Source organism: Pelodiscus sinensis, chromosome 7 (genome assembly GCF_052426305.1).
Source record: "Pelodiscus sinensis isolate ZL-2025 chromosome 7, ASM5242630v1, whole genome shotgun sequence".
Lineage (NCBI taxonomy): Eukaryota > Metazoa > Chordata > Testudines > Trionychidae > Pelodiscus > Pelodiscus sinensis.
The window spans coordinates 12,589,285-12,608,544 of NC_143058.1; the positions used below are offsets into that span (position 1 = coordinate 12,589,285).

Genomic DNA, 19,260 nt, shown 5'->3' on the forward strand with positions numbered 1-19,260 from the left:
GACCTGAACCCTGCAGTTGTGCCACTCTCTAATTAGTTGTCGTACATAGCTAGCAAGGTGTTCAGTGTTTATGGGCCAGATTGTAACTTTTAAGCTGTAGTCCACGATTTATGGGGTGTGGAGGGACCCAGCCAAAAGTCCTGCCATGGCAGTTTTGTCAACTTTTCACACAGGTGTGGTGTATACATTTCTCTGTGCTTGCTCAGCTCTGCCATCTCTCTGCCACTCCTCTTTGGCTGGTTTGCTGCACTGGGGCACTAGCAGGAGTAGTGGCTGACCTATATAGTGTGTACCTGGCTCTCTGCAGGCAACACAGGCTGTCCATATGTTTCTCCTCGCTGCCTCCTGAATGGAAGTTGGTCGCTGTAAGGTTCTATGCCTGAGAGCCAATCACATGGACCATGTGACTTTTTGCAGACATATCTCAGCCTATATTAACATACTAAACTCATTAGTTATGTTCCATAGCTCAGGCACACACAAAAACAAAGCACAGAAGATGGCTTCATGACTACTGGCAGCAGCAGTTGCCATGGCAACTACTTTTGCTACACAGGAGACCAAGGCGCAACCAGCCTAGGGCAGATTTTTTTTCCGTCCAGATTTCCTGGTTGTGGAGGTTCCACCTTGAGCAGACTTGCCAGAGTTCCTCTCTAGCTTCTTTTAGTCTTAATACCTTGAACTGGGTTTGGGACCCTTTATTAAGTGCTAACATTTTATTATCTGTATTTGCTATCACCTTTTCTTTCTGATTTTAATATTAATTGGGTATGCCTGTGGATTTCTCTGTACCCAGGAATTATTAGGTTTGTCCTTGTTTCCAATCTTCTTGTTTTGTGTTATTGTATATTCAGGTTGTATATTTATTTTTATATTAATATTTTGTACTCGTCCCATTGTGTAGTATTTAGATGCTAACACGTGGGCTGACAATTTATTAAATGAATTAAGTGTAATGGGGGTTATTTCTAAAACAGTAAGGGATTATGTCAGAGAACAGTAGTAAACCATTTTCATATGAAATACAGCCTGTAAGGCATTGTGTATTTTTTCTATTTCATATCAGCTGTAATTGTGGTATGCATATATTTTATTTTGCATGACTGGCTATAGATAGGATAACATCATTTTATGGCTGAAAAAAGTGTTCTCTTTTTAAAAAATGTATTAAAGAAGTATTAGACGAAGGGGGAGCACTTCATAGGTGAAAGGATGTTGAACATCACCATACGGTTCACAGATATTTTTCCAAAGCTTGCAATTACTACCAGGTAGTCAAAACTTACATAACCATGAGGTGAAACTACTTGCTAACTCCCTTTGTGGATGTAGGTAAGAGAAACCTGAAATGGTCTCCTATAACAACTAGAGTTCATTTCCCCTCTCCACAACTCTAGCTGAATGTTAGACGTTAGCTCTCAGTCAGGCCTTGTCATTCCCCACCTACATAGCAACGAACGAAGTGGAAGGAAGCTCCATCGTTTCTCTGGAACGTTCTGGATAAGTTAGAGGTGCCTCTAGCCTTTTAATGAAACTGAACTTTCCTATCACCTTTCTGCTGGTACAGTTTCAGACCTTTCTACCTTTTGCTATACCACAATGAATACAGCTTTATTAGCTGGATAACTTTATTAACTACAGTAGAATTGTTCCAAATTCCAGTGTAACTGGGCAGAATTTGGCCCATTGCCTCAAGTGACTATTTTTAACAAGTGAGAGGAAAATAATAAGGAAGTAGAAGACATTAATGACAATATCTGATTTTCGCCAACTGCAGGTGCTTCCTATGTGGCGGTGTTTAAAAGTGCTGTCCAGCTGAAAGTCCCTTTATCCCAGAGCATTAGAAATTTAACAAGATAATGACAAAGCCATGTCATAATTTCATTTTTATGGGAGCCAGTCCTAGGTCTGTTTCATGAAGTGCAGCATCACAAATAACTGATATGGATATATCAGATATTCAGTGCAGGGCTTCATCGACTGGAACAGGCTTTACTGTGTTCTGACTTTCTGAAGCAATGGCATCCCAAGGCAACTTACTCTTTTCCTAGGAGTTTTCTGGGCTATTTCTCCTCTTCTGTTTAAACAATAAAAATGGATACACTTTCTACAAATCAAATCAGGCACCTGAGGAAGCCTTTGCCTGGTTTGTAACACCTGCCACCCTCTTTACTAGAAATGATCAGTCCCTGACTGTCGTTTAAGGAGTATCCAGGGGAACATGCAGCCATTTATTTTCTTGGATTTAAGCCCAGCTCATTTGAAATGGTTGTTTGTTAATATGCTGTTTAGTACGTCCCTCCCAACCTCATCCATAGATAAAACTATCATTCAGTCCCTTACTATTAGTTCGCTGAGTGATGGCAAACATAGACATCTAGTGGCACTTCAGTGCAGTGCATGTAGCTTTTAAACTGAGTATCTTTTAGGAATGGCACAGGCTGCTCCTTCAGATGTTTATTTTTTCCTCAAAAAGGAGAGAAGAGGTGTGATTGTGTCCCAAGAGAAGCAGTGGAGGTCTCATCACATCAAAATAGAAAACATACTGTAAGGAATGACCCTTCTTTGGTGAAATGGGAATAGGATTCTTTTCTTGTCTGTTCTGTATTCATTCTCTCATTGAAACCTCTCTGTTGATGCTGTGTGGAGAGGGTGCTAAATATGAATATAACCCAGTCTGTGGACAGGAGTGTGGGAGTTTACTCTGAGGCTATGTCTAGACAACAAAGAAAAGTCGGAAAAAGATACACACATTGCAAACTGTAATTTCTGTATCTTTTTCCGCTTTTCTTTCGAGCAAGGCTTTTCCAAAATTTGGTGCGTCTATATGGCGCCACATTTTGGAAAAACTTGCTCTTTCAAGCCATCCCTTCTTCCTCGTAAAATGAGGTTTACATGGATAGCGAAAGAACGCGTCCACTTTTTCAGAAATTTTTTCAGAAAAACTGGGCACTGCAGTCTAGACGTAGCCTGAGACTGAGCAGAGTGCCAGTGGATCCTGAACCTCAATCATTACCCTCCTACAAAGATACAAGAGAAAGAAAAGCAAGCATTGAAATGAAAATCTTTCAGAGCTGGAAAATATCAGTAAATATAAGGGTTAACAGATGGGTGGTTTTTAATTTGTTACCTAAAGTTGGCAACATCAATAGAAATCAAGGAAATCAGAGGCACAGCTATTTGAACTTTGACAAAGGAAATGACTAAACACAGCTGCTAAGGAATTGTAATAGAAATTTTATCAACCAATGATCTAGTTGGATTGCCAATACAAATACACTGTACAAGAAAATTGCATTCAGGGTGCTTTAACTTGTTGATATTTTTCTTTCTATCTTGGCAGTTGTCTGGAGGGTGTGAACTCACTGTGGTGCTACAAGACTTCACAGCCAGCCATAGCAGCGAGCTAAGCATCCAGGTGGGACAGACAGTGGAGTTACTGGAGAGGCCCAGTGAAAGGCCTGGCTGGTGTTTGGTACGGACGACTGAGCGGAGCCCCCCTCAGGAAGGCCTTGTCCCCAGCAGTACTCTCTGCATCTCCCATTCCCGGAGCAGTGTGGAGATGGACTGCTTCTTCCCTTCAGGAAAAGGTAGGCAGAAGTTTAGCAAGGTTCCCACAACAGTAACATTAGGAAGGACTATTTCATGTTTCCTTAAGAAAAGCTCAACTAACACTGTCCCTTTCCAAGGAATAGTTGTAAATAAGTAACATTTTTAGTCATTAGTACATTCTGAAAATACCTCCTTGAAAATCAATACAGTTCTAGGAAATCTCCATTAAGAGTGTCTCTCTGTTGCCAGCATGCAAAATGGTTGTTATCCAGAGACACTGGAATCGTAGATCATAGTATTATCATAGACTTTAATATACATCTAGGAGAAAATGTCTTTTTAATGTCTTATAGTCCTATCTTCAACTCCTAATGGTATAGGAGAAGTAAAAGTTCAACTGTTGTTTTTTTTCAGAATGCCCAAATTATATATCTGATGTTTTATGGATGCTGCAATGCACATTAATGCCAGTTCTTTTGTTAACTTCCTATATGCTTGTCTCTTTGATCCCACAAACTTCCTTTTCAATGGTACAAGAGTCAATAATTGCAGGTGATCTCTGGCGATACCAATACTTTCCTCTAGCAATATCTGATTGTATCCATTTTAACTTATTCAACAGCTAAGGAGATTTATAACTTGACAGTGATAAAGGCCTAATGTTGAATAAAATACAGTTTCTTGAGTAGAGATACAGCAACTGCCATGTTAGAATAGACCTCTAAAGATCAACTAATGTTGCCTCTGAAAGTGACATATAATTGTATCTTAAGAGGAAAATGGAATGACGTGTACAGTGCTGCATCATGGTGAGAAAGATTCATCCACAGCCACTTATGCAGGGAAACAAGAAGACTGATGCTATCCTTCCAAATTTTATACTTAGCTAACGTTACTACAAAATGAAAATCCTTTTCATATAAATGCCTACAGTTAAAAGGGGAAATAGTCAAAAGTATGATTAATTTAGCAAACCTGATCGAAAAACATTTCTAACCTAGACAAAGAACATATACGGTTCTAAAAAAAAATGGATTGGGAGATAGAGGAAGCAGTGCTTTCTGTATATTGCTTACTAAAGCCATCCTCCAAGCTGTCAATGGTCAATCCATAAAGCACCTACAAAAGGAACTAATATGTTACTCTGACTAGCTGCACACAAAAACATACATGTTGGAAACTTGATCACACCCGCAAACTAGCAGATCACACAATCTGTTGGTTCTATAGTGCATGATATCCATATTGTCCAAGTCCCCATTCAGTGAACTCTTGAGCACTGGGTGAGAATTCTGCCAAGCAAGTGCTCTAAGGGGGCAGGGAAAAGAGGCTCTTTACATAGTATTCCTGAACTCCCAAGAAAGTCCTGGTCTTTCTGGTTGCAAATTTTCCCACTACAGCACAGGAAACAGAATTAAATTCTCTCTCATTAAACAAAATAAGCTTGGGGGTTTTACAAAAAGTAGGAAAAAAGGCTATATTTGGTCCTTGTTCCAGTCATCAAACCTCCATCGCCACAGAAAGGGGCTTTGCACAAAGATGAAAGAAAATAGAAAAATGGTTAGGGCAGACTCCTGGGTTTGTCTAGTACCAAAGATTTTGAGTCATGGTTTTAGAAGTAGAGATGGGACTGATCCAGAACACCAGATCAGATAATCACAGAACAGATTTGCTATTCCCCAGTGGCCTCTCTCAATTATGGTCCTTCCCCCTGCCCTATATTCCATCAGGAGAGAAGAAAAATATACTACTGCCACTGCTTGTAAGTGAGTCTCGAGCCCAAGAATCCCCAAACCTAAACTGAGTTTCACCTGTGTTTTGTACAGTACTACTGCTGCTTTTCTTTTCTATCACATCACTGGATTTGTGAAGCACTGACAACTTTTGGTTAAGCTGCAGCAGGTGTTTGTCCTACATTCATTCACTAGAGGGTGCTGCTGAGTTGTCTTGTTAAAGTGTACTGTGATTACTAGTGTGTATTTGAAAACTTTAATAAAGGTAAATAGGGAGAGGGCAGAAGCATATAATTAAATATCAAGTCAAACTTCTGTACTAATAGCTGCACCCTGCAGTTATTTATATGATGCAGTAGTGTTGTATTGGGTAGGACTATTGTGACAAGTAACTCATGCTCTTGTATTTCACTGAGGTGATCTGAAACTGGAAACGCCACTCATAACTCATTCAGATTCCTGGCACACTAGGCTTTAAAATCCTGGATCAGAATCTGCCCCTATAGCTTTTTTCCTGAGTTTTATTGGAGACCAGAAAACAACTGTTTTGCATTATTGGTTGAGATACCACCAAAATGACATGAGATAAGTCGATCTCATAGAATCATAGAATACTAGGACTGGAAGGGACCTCGAGAGTTCACTGAGTCCAGTCCCCTGCCCTCATGGCAGGACCCAGTACTGTCTAGACCATCCCTGATAAACATTTATCTAACCTACTCTTAAATATCTTCAGAGATGGAGATTCCACAATCTCCCTAGGCAATTTATTCCAGTATTTAACCACCCTGACAGGAACTTTTTCCTAATGTCCAACCTAAACCTCCCTTGCTGCAGTTTACGCCTATTGCTTCTTGTTCTATTCTCAGAGGCCAGGAAGAACAATTTTTCTCCCTCCTCCTTGTGACACCCTTTTAGATACCTGAAAGCCGCTATCATGTCCCCTCAATCTTCTCTTTTCCATGCTAAACAAGTCAGTCTTCCTTCATAGGTCATGTTCTCTAGACCTTGAATCATTCTTATTGCTCTTCTCTGGACCTTCTCTAATTTCTCCACATCTTTCTTGAAATGTGGTGCCCAGAACTGGACACAATACTCCAATTAGTAAATTGATGCCTAATCAGTGCAGAGCGGAAGAATGATTTCTTGGGTCTTGCTCACAATGCCCCTGCTAATGCATCTCATGAGATGTTTCTTGAGATTTTGATCCAAAATTGCAGACAATGTCCCAAGATTTCAGTGGTGTTGAATCTGAACTCAAGAATAGTTCTAGTTTTGTCTCTCTGAGCTGGTCAAAGAAAGAGGTCACCTTTTCATTAAAAATATGTCCTCTTTTTCATTAAAAATTTCTAAATTTGAATTTTTTAGACATTTGGATTTTTCTGTGGTACCTGTGACTGCAACTGCTGTGTTCAAACTGAAACCCAACCCTCTGCTTAAACTTAATTATAAACTAAGAGAAATTTGTTGCTGTACCTCTAATTTCTCAATATTACTTCATAAGCTCAGAGGTTCTCCGACACTTTTATTTCATGGGACATTTCATACTAGCAGAACATCCGTGTGGCTATTGCAGCTGTTTATATGGAAAAATATAACAAGCAGATTTCACCCATCTGTTTCAAATCTGGAAGCCTTCACAACTGTATAAAAGTAGCAGTGGGGTAGCTGCTGAAGCTATGGAGATAACATTATTTATAATTGTCTTTACAGGCAGTATAATTTCAAGTCTTTTCACTTAAAACCTAGTGTCTCTATCAGTAAATTGGCCATCTAACATAGCTTAGCTGATTTATGTCAAAATATTAAAAGGTAACTTAATCTGCTTAGTGAGAAATGGAAAATAATTTCAGAATGATCTTTAAATCTTGCACAGTTTATATAAAAATGCAGGGTCTTAAAATGTAGTTTATATTGTCCATCAACTTAAAACTTAACTTACATTATTTTATGGGTTTGTTCCAACATTTTATCTAACATCAGTGAAAGCTGTCCCCTAAAAATATCAAGCAATCTATGGTTTAACTAATTTACCTGTTCAACAGCTAGTGAAGATGTGAAGGAAAAACTGACAAGTAAAGATGCATTGAGACACTTTCTGCTTCTATGCATGGACTGATTCCCAATGTGCTATGAAGGGGTTTTACTTTTTTTTAACAACAGTAATGTAAAAAATTGCAAAGTTATGAAGAGCCCCAAAAAGAATAGAATAAAAAGCAATAAGAATCCCCATGAGTTTTGCCTGATTTTCATTGTTGATGGACAATAAAACTAGGACTTTAAAATGCCCATCTCACAGCCTTCCCTTGCTTTTGCTGCTGTTCACTGCTATGCTTTGAGAATTCACCGAGGATTTCTTCGTGACTAGACTATAATTCAGGGCAGGCCTGAATGTTCTATATTTCTAACAATCCAGCAGCATTTGAAATTATACCTTTGTAAACAGGCACAGGGCTTTCTGAACTTTACCATCCCCATGTAATTTATGGCTAGTTGAGTAAAAGAAACTGTCCTGCAGCTTCTGGCATTGTACTTAGGAATTCATGATTTTTTTCCCCCCAATTGTCATTCTCAGGGAGAAATGAAGAAAGAATTATGACTCACTAAGACTGAAATTCTTTATGAACTGTCCCACATGGCACATCACAGAAAACAGTGACTTCTATTCTTGTCTATTTTTCTGTACAATTACGCTCTGAGTATTACACAGTAAATTTGAAATACGGGAGTGAAATCTATATGAAGGGAAAGAAAACTAATAACCTAGCAAATGTACATTCAGTACATGGAAGTAAGCTTACCCTTGGTGTCACACAGTTAATTTCATATTAAGTTGTGAATAGACTAACCTACTCATGCTAGCTTGACCCTGACTAGAGCAAGCAATTATACTATGAATGTAGCAGTGTGGGTTTCCACTATCAAAATGATAGATTCTTAAAATTTTGGTCTATCAAATTAAGGTTCTCACAGTAAATTTTAAACACCCACGTAACATAAAAAGGAACCTATTAAAAATTACCCTAAACTATTTTGCAGCAGTTGTTTTGTATAGAGAAAGCATGCAAGCCATAAAACTTTGATAAACGATAATGGAACATGCACTTGCGTATCTAAAGGGCCCTATTGCAAGTTACCTGGAACAGCACAGCTGGTAACAACCAATGCCATGAACTTAACATGTGTAAATTAATTTGAATGAGATTATTTTGCATTTCCTGACTCTTGGCCTTATTCTCATTTAAGAGATAACAGGACAAGGTATTGCCAGTCTGTCTGTTTTGGGTCTCAGCCCCTTTAAGGGGCATGGACTCTGGGAATTATAGTCCCTGGTGGAATATGTGACCAGAAGAAGCAATGTCATAAGGCTGCCTGGTGGGCTATAAAAGAATATTGCCTTCTCTTAGTAAATAGATGTGAGGCAAGAGGAAGGAAATATATAAGATTTATTGAATGGAGGGGGAGGATGAGACGGATGATCTAACGGAACAAAGAGGTCAGCAGGAGACTCCCTCCTTCCCCCACCCCGTATATACATTTTTTTATTCTGTACTCACTATGTTGTAGAGATGAAAGATCTTTCAGCATATTGTTTGGAACAAATTGATAAATTAAACAATAACATGTCACCAGACTTGGGAACTCAGAAATGAAATTACATTACCTCTACTGTGGTATATAACCTATTGCTTAAATCAACCTTTGTACCAGATGGATGGAGGATAGCTAATGTAACAACACTTTTTAAAAAATATTCCAGAGGTGATCCTTTCAAATTCAGGCTGGTAAGTTTCAGTACCAGGCTAATTGGCCAAAACTCTTAAAGAACAGACTTATAAGGCACATAAATGAACACAACATTGTTCTAAGGGGCAGTCGTGCCTTGCCAACTTAAAATATTTTTAAATAATGGGCACATTTAAAAGATGTGGGGTAAATATTTCAGGATACCTCCAGTATACTGAAATAGCCTCGTTGTCTAGACATACCCCCAGAGAGGAGGGCTGGACCAAAACACACTTAAGCCTTAGAACAGTTCAAATCTGAACTTCATAGTAGTAGACCATCTTTAACATAACTTGATTTTTATATCTACTGAATGTTTGCCTTCTGCTTACAGCCTAATCCTGCGTCCGTACTCCTATGATGAGTGCAAGTGAAGCAAAGAGAAATATAAATAAATGAGAAACCAAAATTGAAAGTACTCTGAAGAGAAAATGAAGCTATTCCAGCTTCATCGTTCTCAACTAGTGTTTCCTCAACTCTGAGTGTCTTCTCAGGTGGGACATACAGGTCTAGCTCAGGGGCTTGGACAGGCCTTTTGGTCTCACTTTACATACAAATAAAGGGTGAAATTCAGACCCTTTTGAAATAAGTGACAAAACTCTCAGGCTGAGATCCTCAAATGATCCTCATTTATTTCATTTACTTCAAAAAGCTCTGAATTTCACTCTTACTTGATTTGAAATCAGTGGAAATTAGGAGCCTAAATACTTTTGAGGATCAGAGCCTCACTGATTATAGTGGGGCTGGCATTTCACCCTACATCTTTAGCTATTATACTTCTGAAAATCTTGAAAACAAGGCCCAAGCATAAGAAATGTCTGCCTGAGTTTACAGATATTATATAACCATGTATAGTAATTTGGGAAGTAACAGTGGCAATAAAGTCAATTGTGCTTGCTGCTTCAGCTGGAATATATCAAAAGTAAAGGACCCTGAAGCACTCTATCTGAATTCTTATTTTTACTGAGCATGACTGACTTTTCTGATGAATACGGTGATAAAACAGGAAAAGCTATTTTGGGTGCACAATTTTGCTATTGTTTCACTGACTTTTATTATTTCAAACAAGAGGACTTTGTTTAAAGAGAAAACGCCTGTGAATTTCCTTTTTTGCTTTGTCTTCACTTCCTTTTTATTGGTAGGTAAAACTTCACTCATCTAATCCAATCACTCTAATCTAAAATTCAAGAATAACATAGATTATGCTCTTATTTCATTATAATAGACAAAAGACTGGCTTTCAATATGTGGTGGACAATTGAGATTATCAAGAACAATAGAGGGATTCTGTACTTTATCCTAGTACAAAAAGTGGGCTAAATTAGGCAGTTACATACATGTTGCTGTAAATTACATATTAGTGTCATGAAAAAAATAGCACATGACCATATATCTTACACTGATTTGACATTCATTGGGGTTCATTCACCTCACTTAAAACAATGTAATTAAGGAAGAACTCCACCGTAGTGGTTGGAGTTACACAACAGTATATAGGCTACGTCTACACTGGCATGATTTTCCGGAAATGCTTTTAATGGAAAAGTTTTCCGTTAAAAGCATTTTCGGAAAAGTGCATCTAGATTGGCAGGATGCTTTTCCGCAAAAGCACTTTTTGCGGAAAAGCATCCGTGGCCAATCTAGACGCGCTTTTCCGCAAAAAAGCCCCGATCACCATTTTCACGATCGGGCTTTTTTGCGGAAAACAAATCTCTGCTTTCTACATTGGCCATTTTGCGCAAAAGTTTTTCGGAAAAAGACTTTTGCCTGAACGGGAGCAGCATAGTATTTCCGCAAAAGCACTGACAATCTTACATGAGATCGTCAGTGCTTTTGTGGAAATTCAAGCAGCCAGTGGCCAGTCTAGACACAGCCTGTGTGAGAAGAGAATAAGGTCCCCTAGATGTAATTTACACAAAGGCCCAGAAAGGAGTGGGTGGCAGGAAAAGAAATTAACTGAAGGATGAAAGATAAAATAAGCCTCCTCATGGTTGCTTTTCTGGCTACATTCCCCCTCCATCTTTTTAGCATATAAATTACACTCACTTAGCATAATTATTGAATGAGATGGTATTTGTTTGGTGGTGGTGTGTATTTGTCTCTGATCGAGAATTAGGGTCCTCTGTGCCAGGCACTGTGCACACACAATGAAATGTTCCCGTCCCAAAGAGTGTGAAGTCTAAGTACAAAACAAGAGAAGACAGATGGATACAATAAATATGGGGAGTGTAAAGTGAAACTAACTGAATTAAACTCTATGGTCAGTATTTACACAGGAGATTAGATGGTTTGATGGTCCCTTCTGTCCTCCTACAAAAGTTTTACTGTTTGACCACTAGCACTCACTTTCTATTGTCTAACATACAGACCATTTAGTTCACAGATAATTTGGCCTGACATTTCTCATGCAGTCTCATTTCCTGACAATTGGGCTGCATGCATTTCTTTGTTGAACTACTGGCACTATTTTCTCCAGTTTGGACTGAATATGGAATATAATTGCTGCCTGTGGAGATCAGCAAATCACTTGTCAGTGTGTTTTCTGGATGAATGCTCAAATAAAGCTTCGGTGGCATAGAAAATGGAGCATAAATTGCAGATACTTCAAAATGGAAAAATGGGAAAGAGTAAAACATGAAACAAGTGTCAGGAAAAAAAAAGTGTAATTGCCCAGGAAGATGCAAAACCAGCTTCCAGTGATCCCTAAGAACAGGGAATTAATTCTTCAAAAGTGTTAAAAACTAAAGTCTCTGGGAAGGAAATAGAATGCATCACTAATATGTAGACTGCTGTCAACACTGCTCTTAGTGGTGCTGATGAAATGCCTATCTCTACGGAAAAATCGACCAGCTCGTGGTAAGTGGTTATTTGTTTTCTTCCGATATGCTTGTGGGTTTGCTGAGGCGGCATTTTTTTTTTGGAACAGAGTTTATCTTCTCTAGTTGCAGCTATTCTATTTTATGATGAGATGATCCTTTGCAACTGGACTAGTCAGGCTACAGAACAGACCTCTCCCCCCGGGATTGTAGGGGAGAGCAGGAAGGCTTTTCTGACCTCCCCAAACCTGTTCATCCAGACATTCATCTCATTCAACTGGATTCTGGGGTAGTACCCACAAAAGTTGAAGTGGGACATGTGATTTAACAAGGAGATCCAAGGCAGAGAAGAAAATAAGCGGTGGAACGATTAAGAGGCACATGTGCTTTCCCAAGTTATTGTGTGACCTTACTATAAATTTCCTTCTTTTGCTTCTCAATATTTGTTGTCTGAAGAGCTAACTTGTGTCCTTTTGCAGTTTGATCATAAAGCCTTTGATGCCAGGACATTTTGGAGCCCTCTAAAGGCAAAAACATAATGCAGATTGAAATTGCAGTCTGAGTTGTAGTAGCTTCCAGGTCAGTTTGCTCCCCCCTGAGTTGGGGAAACTGATGGGCATATCTACAAAGTTCTGGATCAACCATGCACTTTTTCTCTTTGGCTTCATTCAGTCCCTTTCTGAAAGGGCCAGTTCAAGGCAAATTGGGATCCTAACCACTGCATGCAATTTGTTCTCCATCTCTCCATATTGAGCGATGGCACGGGTGCTCTTTCTTCCCTCCCCCCAACACATAATAGCACTGTGCCCCATTCTACCTTTATAGGATGGTAAAAGAAGCCTCACCCCTTGGAAACAAGAAGGGTGACAGCAGAAGTCTCTTGTACCATTCATAGATGAGAAGTGGAAGAAAGAGCCCATACTTGCCCCCACACCTGGTTCATGTTGAGTTGTTGGATTGGGACCACTGCCTCCTCTTGCCACTCTCTCTCTCTTTCTCTCTCTCTCACACACACACACACACACACACACGCACACACACACGCACACACTCTGCCTCCTCCTGCCTCTCTCTCTCTCTCTCTCTCTCTCTCTCACACACACACACACACCCTCTCTCTGTGATGGGGGACTACGCAGAGCAAGCAGTCTTGGAGTTAATACTTCACTGAGACATATGAGGCAGTTCCCCCTCTTGGAGCAGTTGAATCAGAATCAGGCTCTATGCACACTCAGGCAATACTGCTGCCCTGGTTACACAGGTCATGTTTTCAAGCTGTTCTTCACAACCACAAACTAGAATTTGTTTTTATTTTTAAATAAAAACTGAGGCTCTTATGCATTGACTTGACTTCTGGGGCCCTACACTTGAGCCTTATGGCAATGAATGTTCCATTAGCTAAAAAAAATCTACTTTTTAACTCTTTAAGCATAAGTGCCTTGTGGGACAGTTTTAGTTTGGGATTATCTCCTAGCACCCAAGAAAAAGAAAAGAAAATACAACTTGTAATGGATGCATGTCTCTGAAGGGATTCCATATGAAGTACTGATTACAATTATCAAGTCATAGAACAAGGTTTTTATTAGCACTGATGCTATCAATACCCCTTTTCCTTCCCCTACAAACAAAAGCATGCCACAGGACAAAGGGTGTAAAAGCAACTCATCTTGATGTGACTAGAATGTATATACTACTTTCTCTGCATCTACCCCTGCTTCTTGAAATGTTTGTCATGGGTGAGAAAGTTGTGTAGAAGAACTTTGCCCAGCCAGCTAGCAGACAGGTCACCAATGCTCATTCCAAAATAAAAAGAGAGCAACTAGAGCTTGTGAATGGTTCAGGTCTTGCTTTTCATCAGCAGCCGTGGATGAACTAAATTTAGCAGAGTAACATGTTAATGTCTCACCATAATCCACCCTGAGATTAGGGTGAGAAAATTGGGATCTGACCCATTGGCTTAGAACTTTTGCTGTGTAACCAAGATCAGTGGGCCACCATTCATTATTATATTCCTGGCCTGTTGAACATGGGTTTGCTTGCCAGGCTTTGTTTTTGCCCTGAATTCCACAAGAGTTGAGAGTGAAGGAGCAACAAAACAGATTTTCTAATCTAATGTCGATGCATGGATTATGGGGACACATCTGATTTTTTTAAAATGGTACTAGAGAGAGAGGTGAAAAGGCAACAGTCAGAAAGCAAGGGGAAATTAACCTAAGAAAAGAATTCACATCCTTAGTTGGCTGCAGGGCAAACCCCTCCTTTATTAATTTTAAACAAATAGTTTATTAATCTGTTTTAAAGTGACCTAGCTGTGATGAAAGTCTAATTTCACTGAGCAGACAGAGCCAAAGATCAGCAGTCTGGAGTGCCTAGCACAGTGTTTCTTAAACTGTGTTCCACGGCATACCTGTGTGCCGCAAGGCAGTCAGAGGTGTGCCGTGGAGAACAACAGAATCCTTAAAGAGGCAGGCAACCTTTTTTTTCCCCCTCAATAACTTTTCCCTGACCCTACCCCCGCTTTTTTTGGCTCAACAAAAAATCCTCATAAAAAAAATACTGTTTGATGTTTCTCAGTCTTAAAAAGTTTAAGAAACACTGGCCTAGTACATAAGTATTAAAGAACTGGTTGAAGTTTATTGAGTATGTTTCTATATATTGGCAGCAGCAGTTGTGTCACATATTTGATATACTAACACAACAAGCCTGATTCTTTTCTCGTATATATTAGTCCGTCAACTTCAATGGAGTTATTCCTGATTTACATCTTTCAGAATGATAAGAGTCAAACCTAATGATAATTTCATTAAGGGCAGATTAGTCCCAGACTCCAAACATCCGTACATCTATATATGTTTTCTTTAACAACATACAGGCAGTCCCCGGGTTACATGGATCCAACTTACATCGGATCCCTACTTACAAATGGGGTGAGGCAACCCCGCACTAGCTGCTTCCCCCCAGCAGACCAGGAAGACGCGAAGCTAGCGCCCCTCCCAGCAGACCAGGGAGACGCAGAGCGGCTTTTCTCAGAACACACCTCAGCTTGAGAATAAAGGACTGAGGGAAGTGAGGGGTGGGAGAATAAAACTGAGCTCTAGAGAAATGTTTGGCTAGAGTTTCCCCTACAATATCTACCAGTTCCGACTTACATACAAATTCAACTTAAGAACAAACCTACAGTCCCTATCTTGTACGTAACCCGGGGACTGCCTGTATTGTGAAAGGCAATTCTTGTCCATATTAGGACAGGTTAAAGCATCCTTGGCTGTGCTCTGCTGTACAGAATATTCAAAGGTACATTTACACATATATTTCTTCCGGGGCATTCACAAGGGGGAGGCAAGCAAAGACAAAGCCCTCCCTTCACAATGATCAGTAAAGGCACAGAGCAAGCTCCAGCCCCAGGGCTTACAGAGCACAGAACAAACTCCTCCAAAAATGGTCAAATTTAAATACATGCATATGCCCCTGTATTTCCTTATGAATCTTTCATATCCTTTGGAAGTTCTGAGAATAGAATCATGTAGTGATTCTACAGAACCATTACCCAGTTAAATAATCTATTTTCCTGTATTATCCATAGTATGTACAATATTTCTTAAATATCATAATGTTGAAAGACATCATGGAACAACTGCATAAGTCCCACAGTGAAAGTTGGCTTGGTTCAAATGTGCTAAAAATTTAAAAGAGCCATTGCACGTGGGTGAAATAGGTTTGTTTCCTATAAAAAAGAGTAATTTCTCATAATTTCTCTCCACATGCAAATACTCTATCAGAGGTGTCAAAACCTGTTGTGTGCCTGCCTTTTGTCCTCTCTTATTTGATAACTGGCTAGGCATTAATACAACCCAAAGGGATTGTGACATCATCATGGATCACAAAGGGAATATATGAGCCGACAATGTGATGTAATTGAAAAAAAAAGAGAGAGAGAGAGACTAATCTTACTCTGGGGTGTATTAACAGGAGTGTCATATGTAAAAGACACTCTCTACTCCACATTGGTAAGGCCTCCACTTGAGTGCTGTGCACCACACTTCAGGAACAATGTAAACAAACTGGAGCAAATTCAGACAAGAGCAATGGAAGTTATGGAAGGTTTAGAAAACAATCTATGAGGAAAAGATTTTTAAAAGACATGTTTAGTCATGAGAAAAGAAGTTGGGACTGCATCATCAAATATAAAGAACTGATAAATTGGACAGTGATCAATTGTTCACTACTTTCTTTGATGGTAGGAAGGAAATATTGGGCTTAAACTGCAGCAAGGCAGATTTTGGTTAGAGATTAGGAAAATCTTTCTAACAATAAGGATAGTCAAGCTGTGGAACAGGTTTCCAAGGGCTCTTGTGGAATCCCCACTAATGAAGGTTTTTAAAGAACTGTTAGACAAACATCTGTCAGGGACAGTGTAGGTGTTCTTGATCCTGTCTTGGTGCAAGGGGATGGACTACACAACCTTATGAGGTCCCTTCCAGCCCTACGTTTTTGTGATTTTGTGTTGCAAAACAGTCATTCCTGAAGGTTTGACTTTGATCTAATTGAGATAAAATTAAAGTTTCTGGAAATAAATACAAAATCTGCTTTTTATTTTTTAAAACTAATGACACTAATCTTTTATTATAACAGCTCATTTCAATTAGTATCCATCGCCTTGGCATGGCTCTCTTGCAACCAGTTCATGCAGGCCACAAGATAATTTTACCTATTATCTACAAAATACTGGAGTATTGCATACTGGTTTGTGTGTATGGGGATACCAGAAGGGAATCATTTCTGCAGCCACATTCAATCCTAGTGTAGTTGCTGGCTAAGAAGAGACATTCCTTCTTTTTATCCAAGGGCAGTCAGACATTTTTGTTGGTGAATAAGCAGAAACCATCTGAATGAAATGTTAGGAGAGTTTGCATAGTGGTCAGTAAAGATCTTCTAGTATATGTGTAAAAGAGAGAGGGGCATCATTGCATGTAGCTCTGTTACCTGAAGTGCATTTTACTTCCATGCTGCACCTATAGAACAGGAATAGGGCTTCTAATGACCATTGCAAATACTTAACATGCAACAGAGCTATACAGCATGCTGCTATATTTCTGGCTTTTTGCTCTTCTGCTTAAGCCAGTTACATGAAGAAACTTACCAACATGATTATGTAGCCACTGTTATGTACAGGTTAGCAACCGTTGTGATCAAGAAATCAGATAAACTGATCTAAGGTGGCAAATTCTTCATGGTTGGAGTTTCATTCTGAAAGTGTCAGAGAGCCAAAACCATCAGAAAATAAAAAAGTGCACATATTTACCATAAATCTGATCAGACCCCATAGAAGTCAGTGGAAAGACTCTCAACTCCAATGGGTTTGAGATTAGGAGCCCCCTGAACAGGATTACAATTCAAACATTGAAGACTCGCATGTTAAGTGCTCTCAAGGAAATAATAGTTACAGCAAGGGGCGGGCACAGGCCTGAATGAAAGCCTAAGCACTATAAACCCATGCCTACACGTTAGCTTCTAGAGTCTACCACTGCATCAGATTTTAAGATTTAATTTTTAAAAAGTTTCTAGCCATCATGGTTGAAACGAAATGCAGGACAATGTAGCACTTTAAAGACTAACAAGATGGTTTATTAGATGATGAGCTTTCGTGGGCCAGACCCAAAATGTGACTCAAATGTGACTAGTGCAGTGATGTCTTCCTGAGCATGTAAGAAGTGTGAAACAGTAGCTCTGAGGGGTGTGAACTGGCCTTTGTATCTCAGAGAAGTGTTATCAAGATTCAATACTCTGGGGTCCAGCATTCCCCAGCTCCATCCCCCTCCAGCACAGGACACTTTGTGCCAGAAAAAATGCAATGCAATGGGCCCAATCAACAAATCCATATAGAAGACTGAGGAAATGTAGAAGGCCCATTTGTTGCTACTGATGCCTCTCCAGCAGAAGAAAGGACCCCTGCTGCTCTCTGGGCCTGACAGATGCCCTCCTGTTAATCCTGTCTGGGGGCAGAGAAGGCAGATGGAGTCCCATTACTTTCCCACTTCTTCTCTGGAAGTGAGGGGAATACAATGCAATGGGCCCAGTCTACACAGGACTTTTTATCTCACAAACCTCTTGTGCAAAAAGGATTGGAAGACAATATGCAAATGAGTACAAGATATGCAAATGAGCACTCCATTTGCAATTCCTTTTCTGCAAAAAAAACTGCAGTGTAGACATAGCCTAAGTGGGAGATGCAAGAGGGGGCCGGAGAATTCAGGTGGAGCAGCAGGCAGCTGTGCTGCTGGCAAGAGAGAAGTGGCATTTGAAAGGTCAGACCATTGCTCCACACTAGCTGCCGGTTGTGCAGCTAATTCCTGCTCCTCCAGCCTACGCTTGTACCACTTGTCACCACCTGATGGGAGGAGGCTGGATGAAGCCCACAGGGAAGCTGGTGGATTCTGCTGAAGCCCCTGAACTGAGCCTGTTGGAAGGGCACCAGGGAATGGGGTTGGGGGCCACCAGAGCCCATAGGCAGCTGCAAGAGCACCATGAAATTTGATGCCCCAAATTTTGTGGTTCCCCACATGGCTGCATATTATATGTATTGAAATTCCTCTTTGAAGTTGTAGGACCAAATTCAATCAATAATACAAGTTCTAATTACAGCTAATGGCCATTGTGTCCACTTAGTCACGGGATGAACTGATTCCAAAAGACTGTTCTCTTCTTTAACCTGAAAGGGGCAAATGACATAGATTTTTATTTAATCATGCATATTTCTTATGTAGTAAATATTTTGCTAAATCTACATATTTCTTATGTAGTAAATATTTTGCTAAGTGTGACAGAACATTATTACTTACCCCTGAAGATTTTTTAAAAGCATTTGTCTAGCTTTAATCTTAACAGTATTGGTAACCCCAAATATTCAGAAGTCAAGAGGCAGTGGCCATCCCTTCCCCCAATTACAAGATTTAAAATACCTACAACATTTGGTTTATTTTAATTTTCCTTATGGTTTTTGAGTGGTTAGGTTACACATGGATCAGGATTTCAAGCTTTCTTCTACAACCATGAGAGCTGGAAACATACTGTTTTTTTTTTTAAATGGAAGCTGAGATTCCCAGGTATCCAAAGTCCCAGTTCCTGGAATTACATAAAAGCCCACAGATATTGCCAGATTTGCAGCAATAAGGCTGCAAGAGCTGACAATACACTCATCAATACCAATTTGTCTTCAATACACATTTCTAAGGGGCTGTTTGTCAAGTTAATAGATCAAATCCTGCCCCAATTTCAATCAATGACAAAACTGAAATTCATTTCAATAAATACAGGATGGGGGCCCCAAGAAGGCAGCAAGTCATTAATATAACAGGTTGGATTTATTCCATGTG

The 19,260-nt window shown here is 39.7% G+C and overlaps 1 protein-coding gene across 5 annotated transcripts in view; it reads left to right on the forward strand.

Annotated features, from left to right (window-relative positions):
- KALRN (kalirin RhoGEF kinase) overlaps positions 1-19,260 on the forward strand; it is a 786,138-nt gene that overhangs the window by 625,783 nt on the left and 141,095 nt on the right. For all 5 annotated transcript variants that reach the window (XM_075933149.2, XM_075933142.2, XM_075933143.2 and 2 more), the window contains exon 34: positions 3,344-3,590. In XM_075933149.2, coding sequence (XP_075789264.2) covers positions 3,344-3,590 — 247 coding nt within the window. The remainder of the gene's footprint in view (positions 1-3,343; positions 3,591-19,260) is intronic.